The sequence below is a fragment of the Monodon monoceros genome, unplaced genomic scaffold (assembly GCF_005190385.1).
Source record: "Monodon monoceros isolate NGI ecotype Baffin Bay Population unplaced genomic scaffold, NGI_Narwhal_1 Super_Scaffold_7, whole genome shotgun sequence".
Classification (NCBI taxonomy): Eukaryota; Metazoa; Chordata; class Mammalia; order Artiodactyla; family Monodontidae; genus Monodon; species Monodon monoceros.
In genome coordinates this window covers 42,368,202-42,381,059 of record NW_021703784.1, presented here as the reverse complement: position 1 = coordinate 42,381,059, position 12,858 = coordinate 42,368,202, and the positions used below count along the sequence as shown (strand labels likewise).

The following is a 12,858-nucleotide window of genomic DNA, read 5'->3' as shown; positions in this document are numbered from 1 at the left end:
GTTACAAAACATAAATAGAGTCACAGATGTAGAAAACAAACTTGTGGTTACCAGGGGAGAAGCGGGGGGAGGGATAAATTGGGAGATTGGGATTGACATATACACACTACTATATATAAAATAGATAACTAATAGGGACCTACTGTATAGCACAGGGAACTCTGCTCAGTACTCTGTAATGGCCTATATGGGAAAAGAATCTAAAAAAAAAGTAGATATATGTATATGTATAACTGATTCACTTTGCTATACACCTGAGACTAATACAACGTTGTAAATCAACTATACTCCAATAAAAAAAATTTTTTTTGAATTGTGGGATTGGAGTGAGAAAAACAACAACAACAACAGAAACAACTTCTAACTGACTGAGAACCTCCTGTGTGCCAAGCACCATGCCTAGCTTGATTATATCTTTTTAATTCATATTCAAAGCTTCATAGAGAAGTTACTATTATTATCCATGTTTTATAAAGAAGTAAACCAAAGGTAAGTGTGTTAATTATCTTGTTCAAGGTCACAGTACTAATAAGTGGGGTATTCAGGTCTCCAATCCCAGCTGTCCAGGATTCCAAAATCTATGGTCTAATACTGTACAGTAGCCTCTGATCTCCAACAACCTTTGTCAGCAAACGTTCTTGCTGGTTACACCCTGAGAGAATGCAAGTGCTACCGCAGAAAACAATCACAACTTTCTGGGAACACCCACCAGATTAGCGTGGCTTCCACGTGTAGCAAAGTCAATGTCAAGTATAAGAGATGTTGAAGCACTTTAAACAATGAAAAGTCCAACCTTTGAGTTCCTAATTAAATCAGTAGTCAAAACTTAGCCTTACTTTGACTGAAATTATGAAAAATATTATAGTGCTTCTGTACCTTATCTTTGCACCAACTTTTTTTGTTATTTTCAGTTGTAAAAGCTTCATCTCTGTTTAAAAAATGAGGTGAAATTCAAGCTACTGAATCTGGGATCAATGGATATATTATAGATTTGATTTTTCCTTATACTGACACAATATATTAAAGTAAATAGTAGACTTTTCTAACAGGGGAATTTGACTTTCAACTCCCCACAATATTTGAAGAGCTTAGTAGTGTGGGCAATATAAAACTTTCAACTTCATATTTCTCTTGAAAATACATTTTTATAGTTTCATAAACTTCTCTTTTAAATGGTAATTCTTTTTTGTTGACTCCAACAAGTATGTCTAAGAGCAATAGGAGTTTTAGAAATATGAATGCCCTGAATATGGCTAGGTGGTGAGGCATGAGAGAGACAGGGCCGAATAGCTAACAATACACCTTTCAGCCAGGCAGTCTGTGTTTCTATCTCACCTGTGCCACTAATTAGTTGTGTGCTATCTAATATTTCTGAGTCACATTATTTTCTGTATCATAGAGAGTTAACAGTACACATCACATAGAAATATAGAACTAAATAATATAATATTTTCAAAGTTTGTTTAGGCATTTAATTAGTAGGTACTATTATCCTTGACAAAGATGGGGTGTGTATACAATTTTAGTGGGAATTGGCATATGGGAAGTCACTTTGTTTTTTTTGTTTGTTTTTTTTTTGTTTTTTGCGGTACGTGGGCCTCTCATTGCTGTGGCCTCTCCTGTTGCAGAGCACAGGCTCCGGACGCACAAGCTCAGAGGCCATGGCTCACGGGCCCAGCCGCTCCACAGCATGTGGGATCTTCCTGGCCTGGGGCATGAACCCGCGTCCCCTGCATCGGCAGGCAGACTCTCAACCATTGCACCACCAGGAAAGCTCTAAGTCACTTTGTTTTGCTTTGTTTTATTTCAAAGGAACCCTTAAAACTATCCAGTGAAAATGCTTGAAAAGTATGTATTTTACATGTAAGTGCCAAACAGAAGTAAATGGACAAAAAGAAGGAAATGGCAGGAAAAGAAAGTAAATTAACATAATAGCATAATGTAAAATTTAGCTTAGAAATGTTTTTGCTTTACTCAAATTCATTTCCAGGCAGCAGTACAGTTCACCTCTTTTCCCTCTTACAAAAACAGAGACTCCCTTGGGGCATGGTATGAGTGAGACAGCTAGCAATCCCCCCAAATGTGGGAGGGCTATAAACCATTTCCTAAGCCTACACAAAGTACATGGTACACAGATGGTCTGGTGAGAAGAATCTTCCTTTGCCTTAAAATTTCTTTTGGAAGCCAACTATTGTTGCAATTTAAAATATCTATGAGATATAATTCTTTCTAAAACAATTAACACTTTGAGGTTTAATATGGCATAATCAAAACATACAAAAAATGATGTTTAGAATAAGGATAAATGTGAATACAAAACCTAAACTTGCAAAGTCAAGATCCATTTTGACCGGCAGGTTGCTAGGCAAACCTAAGATATATTGATAACATTTGTCAAATAAGCAACAGAAATTAGGAGCAAGTTATTTTCCACTGTTAGCCCTGAGAATGGAGCAGTGGAGGTGAAAAATTGACCTGCTGTCTCTAACCAGATGTTCTCAGTAAACTGTTTCCCTTTTTCTTTGGTGGTTCTTCCCAAACTACCTCCGCCATAAGTACATTTCCCATTCCTCTTATCAGCTAAAGAGAAATAGTCATCATGACCTTAAAGATTAGACTCAGAACCTGACTGGAAGCCTGCTCTTTGACTGAGAGACACATCAGCCATAAGCATTTCCTCTTTCTCCTTAAATCCTCTAGCTTTTCCTTTTCTCTGGCTTCACCTTCCAAGTGAGAGATGGGAGGAAAAGACAATCCATCTATGAAGTATTTCTCAAGGTAAGTCCCAAACACTAATTATATATTAAGCGTTTTTCACTCTTTCAACAGATATATATTGTGATACTCCGTGTACCAGATGCTGTGCTATGAACGTAACTTTGAAAGGGTTCCTGGAGCTTATGGTCTAGGAGGAAGACAGGTATTAAACAGGTAATTTAATGGCACTAATTGCTGAAGAGAATATACAGGGTCTTATAAAAGGAAAAGGTCAAGAGAATGTATGGTATTTGGAGAGTGAATAAGTGGAAGAAGCAGTGGTTGGTTTCTAGGGCAAAGAGATTAGTCTAGACAAAGATCTAAAAGTGAGAAAGTAGAAAAGGGTTAAATAAATGGGTGAATAAAATTTAATGGGATTATTTATTAAAGAACATCTTAAAACCATTAATATGGTAAGAGAAACTATGAATTTTTAAAAGCGATATACACTAACCACTATTTTCCAAACTATTTTAGGTCTTTTCTTTCTTGTTTTTCTTAGAGAATTTTCAGAGAACCATGTTCCTTAAAGAGAACGGAAGACTGGCCTGGAAGAAGCAGAAAGAAAAAGGAAAAATCTTTTCTTAATTGAAAAAAGTAAGAAAGAAGAAAAACTATGATGGATACAGAAACCCAGGTATCCAACCTCTTTGCCTCCATCCAACACACTCCAACCCTGAATCTTCTGAAACAAGCCTGTAGTGGACACAGAGCCCTTGTGCTGAGGACTTACCAGACCTCCTTTAGAGTTAGGGTGATGGTCCTTTGCTGTAGGAAGCTGCTCATAAGGAGACTCATGAGGACTGTATACCTAACAGCGCTTCACTGAGTTGAGGAGAAGCTCTTCCGTCTCTGCACCCAGCCAAATACATCCTATTTCTCAAAGTAGTCACTAAACCAATATTCTTTCTCCAAGAACAATGTATTGTGGGCTTCCCTGGTGGCACAGTTGTTGAGAGTCCGCCTGCCGATGCAGGGGACACGGGTTCGTGCCCCGGTCCGGGAAGATCCCACATGCCACGGAGCGGCTGGGCCCGTGAGCCATGGCCGCTGAGCCTGCGCGTCCGGAGCCTGTGCTCCGCAACGGGAGAGGCCACAACAGTGAGAGGCCCGCATACCGGGGGCGGGGGGGAAGAATAATGTATTGTTATTCCTATTCTTACACCTTAGGATTCCACGGGGTGGGGGTGGGGGAATGTAAATAGTCCTTCATTCACACAACAAAATGTAAAGTACCTGAGAAAATTCTTATATCATTTTAGCTTGTTTTATCTTTAGACTGCTATCCCTATCTTTTCTTTTGATTCATAGCCAAACACTACTATTTGGGAGTTGATGAGAGCAGAGATCCACTCACAGACAGAACTAATAAGTGACAGAGTTGGGACTGAATTCTAAAGTTCCTGTCATTTGTGTGAATATTTACTACCTTTGACCTCACATGTCATTTGTTCTCCCTTTCTTAGCTCTCTCTCCTATTTCCAGTTGCTGCTCTTCTGTTCCCTATGTTCCCTTCTCCTCTTTTCTTTTCCTCCCATCCGTGCCTCAAGCCAGCTACAGGGTTACCACAGCTCTTCCCCAATCAGCTTTCAGGAAGCAGACCAGGCCACATAAAGCATTTGCTTAAAGCCCTTCAGATTCTACACAACACTTTATGTTATTTCTCTTTTGCCCTGTAAAAAAGTTCTAGGCCAGATGAAAGACACTAGATCTAGAAGCATCTACTCAGTGTGTAACACAGGTGAAAAGTTCCTGGATTTTCTGTTTTGAGAGAACATAAAAGTTTTCAGTGACAGAATATATACTCAAAAGTAAACACTCTTCTTTTTTTTTTGGTTGAAGCTGGGTGATGGAAATGTGGGAGTTCATTATACTATTCTCTCTACTTTTGTGTATGTTGAAAAACATTTTTATAAAAAATCCCTCTCTTCTCTGTAGTTGACATTCAGCAACCGCCTTCTTTTCTTATTCCATATTCTCTACCTAATGCTATGATGAAGAAACGATTTTCAAAATATAGTCTCATGTTGTACACCTTAAATATATACAATTTTCATTTTTCAATTATACCTCAATAAACCTGGAAAAAACTTTCAAACACAAAGAAAGGTTAATTTCTGAAGTAAATTTCATATGACCCCAAGATTGGGCCAAACTTCCTAAACTACTCTATCAAGACAAACTTACTTGTGTATTTCTCCCTTTTTCATTCTCCTCCTTCTTTTTATGTTACCAACTTTATGCCTACAGGATGTAGGGATGCAGAGAAATAGAAACATGTCTTACAACTATCAGAACTAAAGCACAGTGCTTCTGACTGTAGTGGATGCAATCACATGAAAATGGCTTCATGACTGAGCTGAAACATCACACCTGAAGGGTTGTTGATCAGATTTACTCCCCAAGCTTCCTGCTGTCCTAATAGGATGTGGGCAATCTTATTCAGCCACCCTGTAGGGTGTGCATGTGCTACAGGAGTGAAGGGTGTGACATGGCTACTTGGCTCCTGATGGCCTCAGGACTCCTGTTGGTTTTATATCTCATGAGGGCAACTAAGTTTCCACTGTTACTCATGGTGACACATTTCCCCTTTCACTGTCACCTGCAGCCCACACAGCACCAGATGAAAGGGTGTCTATCATCACTATTGGAGAAACTACTATAACTACTATATATATATACTACTATATGTAGACTATATATATATATATACTATAACTACTGTAAAGTACTATAATGACTATAAACTACTACACTATACCTGTCTCCAAGGTAGGCCAATGTTGCCATCTTTCGTGATAAAATGGAATGTTGTTAATTATTTCACTAGATACCAAACTACATTTCCTCAATAATTAATAATCTAGGAAATACAGTCAATAACTATGTCATATCTTAGTATGATGACAGACGGTAACTGGACTTATCATGGTGATCATTTAGAAACATATAGAAATATCGAATCACTATGTTGGGTAACAAGAACTAACATAGTGCTGTAGGTCAATTATACTTCAAAAGTAAGTAAAGACACAAACAAACTCAAAAAGAAAAAGAGATGAGATTTATGGTTACCAGAGGAAGGTGGGCGGGGCATGGGGAGGGGGAAGTGGACGAAGGCCATCAAAAGGTACATACTTTCAGTTATAAGATAAATATGTACTAGGGATATAATATATAACATGATAAATATAATTAACACTGCGGTGTGATACATATGAAAACTGTTAACAGAGTAAATCCTAAGAGTTCTCATCACAAGGAAAATATATTTATTTTCTACTTCTTTAATTTTGAATCTATATGAGATGACAAATGTTCACTAAACTTATTGTGCTAATCACTTCATGATGTATGTAAGCTAAATCATTATGCTGCATACCTTAAACAGTGGTATATGTCAGTCATATCTCAATAAAACTGGAAGACAAATTAAAAATAAATAAATAGATAAATAAATTTGCTACATACAAACGGAATGCAAAATTTGGAGCAAATGAAGCAAAAAATTCTCTTTCTTTTTAAAGATTGCTATTGGATAAATAACTTCTGTTCTTTCTCTAACCGTTTGACACTTCCTTTCTGCTTGTTTTATCCTTTAAATACAAAATTTTCTGGCCTAGCCATCTTCACAAATACATGTTCTCAAGGGACAAGTTCACACTGAAAATAAAAATCATAATACTTGCTAACATGTATTGACATGTACCTGACACTTCACGTTCCAGGCTGTGTTCTACATACTTTATTTGTAGTAGTTCATTTAAACTCATAAATGTTTGAATAGCTGTTGCTTTTATCACAATATTACACTGAGAAATGAATGTACAAAAAGGTGAAGTAACTTGGCCAAGGTTTCCAAATTTTCAACTTGACTAATACAACAAATTTAACAGCGGTTCCAATCCCAGCACAGCCTCATCCCTAAACCTTAGCACTTTGACACCAGTTATTTTTCTGGCCTCTCCCTCATAATTTGTTCAATTTTATTTGCATATCTTAGCATATATTTTAAACATGTGGTCCCTGTCTCAGTTACCTTTGTTAGAAACTGAATAAAATCTTAACCTCTATCATCAATGGGGAATATTAAATAAATTACAGTACATTCCTACCGTGAAATATTATACAGTGATCAAAAAGAATGAGGCATATACAAATACGGTAACATGGAAAGTTGTCCATGACATATTGTTGTGTAAAAAGAGAAAATGATAAAACAAAGGATCCAGTAAACAAATGCCAGACACCTATATATGCCAAAGTATACAGAAAAATATCTGGAAGACTATAGGTCAAATTCAAGAAAAGGACTGGGGAGTGGGGAAATGAGGAAAAGTTATAATGTGATCTTACATGCTTGTGAATTGTTTACTTTTTTATAATGGGTTCATGCCATTTGTATAATGGAAAAAAATAACGTGAAACAATGGGCTAACAATATTTGATAATGCCGTTATTTAGCTAGATTTCCCCTCATAATTATTCCATTTTATTTTTCTGACCTTATTTTCCTTTCCTTTTTCCATACACAACCTGGGTGCCAATTATACTGGGCTTTTTCTTTTCTAAACATTTTCTTATGCTTCCACCTCAACCCAGAGTAATTTCCTTTTCTATAATTTTAATCTCTCTAAAGAAAATCATGCACATACTATATTTTGGTACATAATTCATAAAAGGAGGAGTCCAAATATTCAGGAAATTTTCTGCATTTTGAATCAACAAGGTTTAATGAATTAAATATACTATTTCCTGAAGTTTAAAGTTGTAGAAAATAATAGTTTAAAAGTTTCTGAATAATTATAGTTCTTTGTAAAAAGATGGCTTATTTAAACATGAAGGATATTGTGACAGGTTTGAATGATATGGAGTGGAGTGGAGTGTACACACACAAAAAGAAAAAGACACATTTCATTCTAAAAATTAAAAAATCAAAAAACAAGTTTCTTACCATTGTGAGAGTAAATGGATGGTTTTCCAATGCGGACACACTGGGACAATGTAGAACAATATACTAAAAAGCAACAAACAATTTTTAAATGACCAGAAAAGAAATCCAAATAGTCTAATGATGCTAATTTTCAAAAACTATGTAAAGATAAAGGGTATTTTAAAAGTTTCCGGACACTGACTCACCTGGCCAGGTCTTGCTTTAAAATTTTCTTTGACCATTCGGATTTCCATGACATCTGAGGGATGACTTATGACTGAGATGATGGTGACTGGTTTATTGCTCCGGATACACCTGTAAAGCCTTTCAGCACAATACAGGCACAAAGGTCCAGAAATCCAAAGCCAGGTCTAATGGAGAATTTTTGAAATACACTTTCAGAAACACTTGTATTATAAGAATCTTTATATCCTGCCCAACTGCTTATTTGACACATTACAGTAATAATACAGTAATAATATATATTTTTTAGCATTCAATAATAAACATTTATTTCTTGGTAACATATCTGTAGGACAACTGGGGTGTTTGTTCCATGTATCACATCATAGGACCAAAGCTTGAGGAGCAGTGGCTACCCAGGTATGCTCTTGCCATGGTGCTGGCAGAAGTACAAGAGGACAAGCCCAATCAGACAAGCACACACATCATATCCTCTGCTCACATCACATCCACTAGCATCCCATTGGCCAAAGCAAGTTACATGGCCAAAAATATGGAACGCTTCATGAGTTTGCCTGTCATCCTTGAGCAGGGGCCATGTTAATCTTCTCTGTATCGTTCCAATTTTAGTATATGTGCTGCTGAAGCGAGAACAGTAATAATATTTTAATCTGTATTTTAAATAACAAAGTGTAAAGAAAAATGCGTAAAAAACAACAGATGCTCACTGCAACTTAAACAAGAGTAAAGTATGAAATAAAAGGGGAAGTAATATCAAGACCCTACCCTCTAGCCATTGCTAAGGGTATAACTACCATTAACAGGTAAGCATACATTGTTTCATATATCCTTCTGTGCACACCAGAAATATATAATGTATATATATACAATATCTTTATCTAACAAAAGAAGAAAGGGAAGTAAAAGCTCAAATAAATCTGAAGATGATTTTAACAAAAATGTACCAGTTCAATGTTTGTTAAAAAAAATGAGAACCTTAGATATTGTTAATGCACACAATGTATATGCATAATGTACATATACAAAATGTATACCCAACGTAAAATACGTATATGCACATATTTTTAAATATGGGTATACCACATGTGTTGTTCACAACTTACTTTTATGTAATATGAATAGCAGATAATATTTAGAATTTGGAAACCATGACAATTTTGCACGTGTTCTGGAGGGATAGCCCTGATCCCAGGATAACTGCATAACCTGTGTAGCCAACCTTTCTCCTACAGCTGCATACTTTACCTCCCTCAACACCTGGAGGCCTCCAACCCAAACTTATTTCCATGGTCACTTTTTTAAACCTTATTTACAGAGTTATTCCAGAACTATATTCTTCCACTCAAATCATGCCTCTTCCTCACATTTGGTTAGAAACTGTGTGAAGAGTAAGCATCACAGAACAAGCTCTGCAACTTTGGGACAGTCACCATTCGAGCATCAGGTCGCACACAAGTAAAGTGGGAGTCCCAATACCTGCCCTCCCTAACATATAGCATTGTGTGAAGCCCAGAAAAGCAATGAAGGTTGTAAAGTCTAATAGAAATCTAGAGGGTTATTATTTATAATAAACACAAGACTAACACTCACTCACTCCAAAGTCATCTACAAACTCGACCTTTTGACCCCCCTTTCTTCTTCTTAAAACAGACATTCAACATCACTATTCCCTGATTTTCACTTGCTACAGACAAAGAATACAGGGCATAATACCCATGTGGGCAGCTCCCATGGCCACAAGGGAAGATTAGGGCCTTTATCAAACTACTGGCTGGGTCTTTGGGAAAGAAGTTTTCTAAGAGCAAATCAACAACCTGGTTTTACACTCTACTTCTCCCACGTGTTAGCCTGTAGAGTTTGGTCAAGGTATTTTATGTATTTAAGCCACAATTTCCTCATCAGAAAATTGAGGATGATACTAATTACTTCAAAGAGTTGTGAATACTGAAGAAATTGTGCATATAACATATTTTAGCATAGTTCCTAGCAGACGATATTAAGCATTCAATAAACTGATTTTACAGCTTAGTATTTATAATATTATATATAATATTGTACCATAATATTATAATATACCATAATAACTATTAGTAGTAGTACTAGTTCTTTCGCTATTGTTTTCCTTATTCAACTTATTTTTCTCAATGCATAAGGAAAATATCTTTGCTACCTTTCTTGTGGCAAGTACCAGTGCCACAGTATGCAAAGATCATACGATCAGTTAAGCAGGGATTTTCTATATTCTGTAATATCATAGGTCTTTCTCGTTGAGCTGTCGGCTGCCTATAATGAAACAATAGGTACTAACTTGCTATTGAAACATCCTGAAACATTCTCTTCTGCAAGAAGAATTGCTTCATTACCTTCAAAAACATGTCTAAATACAATGTTGATCAATTGTTATGGAAACATGGACTTTGCAGAGACTATTAAAGACATAGAATTAATCTGACCTGTGGAAAATTAGCTTGGAACCTGGGCTCTTCCATACAAATCTTCACAAATGTGTTCTGGGTAAGCTCATCTGGTTTTGAAAATCCTCCAGGGAAAGATTCATGAAAATGTTCTGAGAGATACTCTGGTAAGTGAATATTCTGGTAGCGGGTTCCATTAAGATTGATGCAGCCAGGAGGGTGCGTATCTAAATTAGTCTGATACTTAAGCAGCCCTCTAAAGTTAAGAAAAAAATAAAAACAAGGAGATGAAAAAGAGATTGAAATCAGAGAACAGAGTACAAGAAAATAACCTTACTTTCTTGTTAACTTTACATAGCATTTATCCAAAAGAAATGCTTCTCATATATCTTACTTAAGAGCAATTGAGAAATCTTAAAACTTTTAATAAATTCTTTACTATGGAACTAAATCAAAAAATTTAGACCCCCCCCCACAAATGCCACAAATACATGGTAGAGAAGACACATGCAATCTTTCCAAATATTCTTGAATTTGACAGCCTTTACTTCAAGTCTATTAGGCATTCATACAATCACATACAAGTTTTCACTTCAATAAACACTATAATGATGAGTACTTTCACTATAATTTCAAACACAAATGGAAAAGTATGGGGATCATACTTGATTTGGCTAAGACTAGATAAAACAAGCCTTGTTGATTTACAGAGAAACGTTAAACAAACATAACAGCAGAAACTGGAAGCTTGCATCTCCTGTGATCTGAAAACAATACACAGCAATCAGGCCCTAAACCTGCTTACTTTTCAATTTCTCCATAAACAGGACCACATAAAAGGCTCAAAATAATGAATCAGGAAGGAGAACTTAAAACCCTAAAATCCCATTCTTATTATTTCATATTTTGTGAGATTTAAGATAACCCTTCAACTTTCTGTGCTCTTTATTTCTTATAAGGAGTTAAGTAAGATCTACCTCACAGGGATAGTGCATGAAATCATAGATTATATTAAAAAAATTTTTTTTGCATAAGCAAATCTTGAAGAAAAAAGTAAGATTTTGAAAAGCATTGAAAATGTTTATTTTAATTTTGAGATATTAAAATTTTGGTTTCCAAAATTATTTTTCCTCGTTGTCTGAGTATGTTTTTAAATTACCCTTCATGCTCCCAAACAATCAATTTTAGTACATTTAAAAAGTACATCTTTAAGTTCACCACAGCTATAATTTTACAAATGATATTATAAGGATGATATTTTCAAACAACAAAAACTATAACAAGAAAACTGATACTAAATAGGTCAATGACTTAGCAATGACTAAGGTAGTCTTTGGTGGAATGTACCATCTACTCAACCTGATCATTCTCCCTTTTACGCCTTTTACTTATGTTCAATTCCCTTTCTCTCTTCACTTTATTTTACTTTCTTCCCTAAAACCAGTCATTATGAAGTCACTGGAGAGCACAGAGAACACATCAGGAGAATCTAAGTAGTGGCTGTATTACATAACATCCATGGTAGACCACACACACATTTTTTTTCAGTAATGCAGTAGATATGGCCTAGGTATGGAATAAATGAATGCATATTATATAAATGTGAGCCAAGTACATAATCTTTTATAGAGTTCTAGTCATATAATACAATTGTGCCATTTTAATACTTGAAAAATCCATTAATTTGATGCAGCTTTTATTACAAGTAATGAGTTACCCAAACCTGTTGCTCTTATTAACTATCCCGAGGGTAGTGGCTGATGGGTGGGCAGGCCAAAAATCTCGATCATTTTTTTCTATTGGTTGCTAAGTTGAACAAACATTGGCATAATGCAACTGGTAGTATCCTAGGTGGTGCTACAGATAGTCAGATCTGGCCCCTAACACTCCAAAACTTAAAATCCAGTTTAGAAGATACCTTTAGAGCAGCTGAACATAACTCAGACCACAAATAATAATTTGAGTAGAGTGATTTGATAAGAGCTTAGTGGGCTTCCCTGGTGGCGCAGTGGTTGAGAGTCCACCTGCCGATGCAGGGGGCGCCGGTTCGTGCCCCGGTCCAGGAGGATCCCACATGCCGCGGAGCGGCTGGGCCCGTGAGCCATGGCCGCTGAGCCTGCGCGTCCGGAGCGTGTGCTCCGCAACGGGAGAGGCTACAACAGTGAGAGGCTCGCGTACCGCAAAAAAAAAAAAAAAAAAAAAGAGCTTAGTAATGTATAGAAGACATGAGGTCCAGTCCAGAGCAATTTGTATACATTTCACATTACCCTCACCACAGCTACATGAAATACAAATTATTATTCCCATTTTACAAATTAAGAAACTATTTTAATAAATTAATACCCTAGGGTCACACAGCTAATAAGTGGCCAAGCCAAGATTTGAACACAGGTCTGACTCAAATTCTAAGCTCTTCACCTCTTACTATACAGTATGTTAGTTCACTGGATCATTGGATCCTCACAACATACCTTTAAAAAAGTAAGGGAGGGGAAGGTCAATATTTATTAAGAAAGTATGTCAGGAATTTTGTAAACATCTATTTCCCAC

The 12,858-nt window shown here is 36.3% G+C and overlaps 1 protein-coding gene and 1 non-coding gene across 2 annotated transcripts in view; both read right to left on the bottom strand.

The window, feature by feature from the left end:
* The window catches only part of NOX4 (NADPH oxidase 4), a 145,243-nt gene that overhangs the window by 76,755 nt on the left and 55,630 nt on the right, over nucleotides 1–12,858 (bottom strand). The window contains exons 9-11 of the mRNA XM_029209577.1: nucleotides 10,348–10,564; nucleotides 7,897–8,061; nucleotides 7,712–7,774 (exon numbers count right to left, since the gene is read on the bottom strand). Of these exons, the coding sequence (XP_029065410.1) occupies nucleotides 7,712–7,774; nucleotides 7,897–8,061; nucleotides 10,348–10,564 (445 nt within the window). The remainder of the gene's footprint in view (nucleotides 1–7,711; nucleotides 7,775–7,896; nucleotides 8,062–10,347; nucleotides 10,565–12,858) is intronic.
* LOC114887868 lies at nucleotides 8,421–8,527 on the bottom strand. The gene has a single exon (XR_003791629.1). It is a non-coding gene; the product is annotated as a U6 spliceosomal RNA (small nuclear RNA).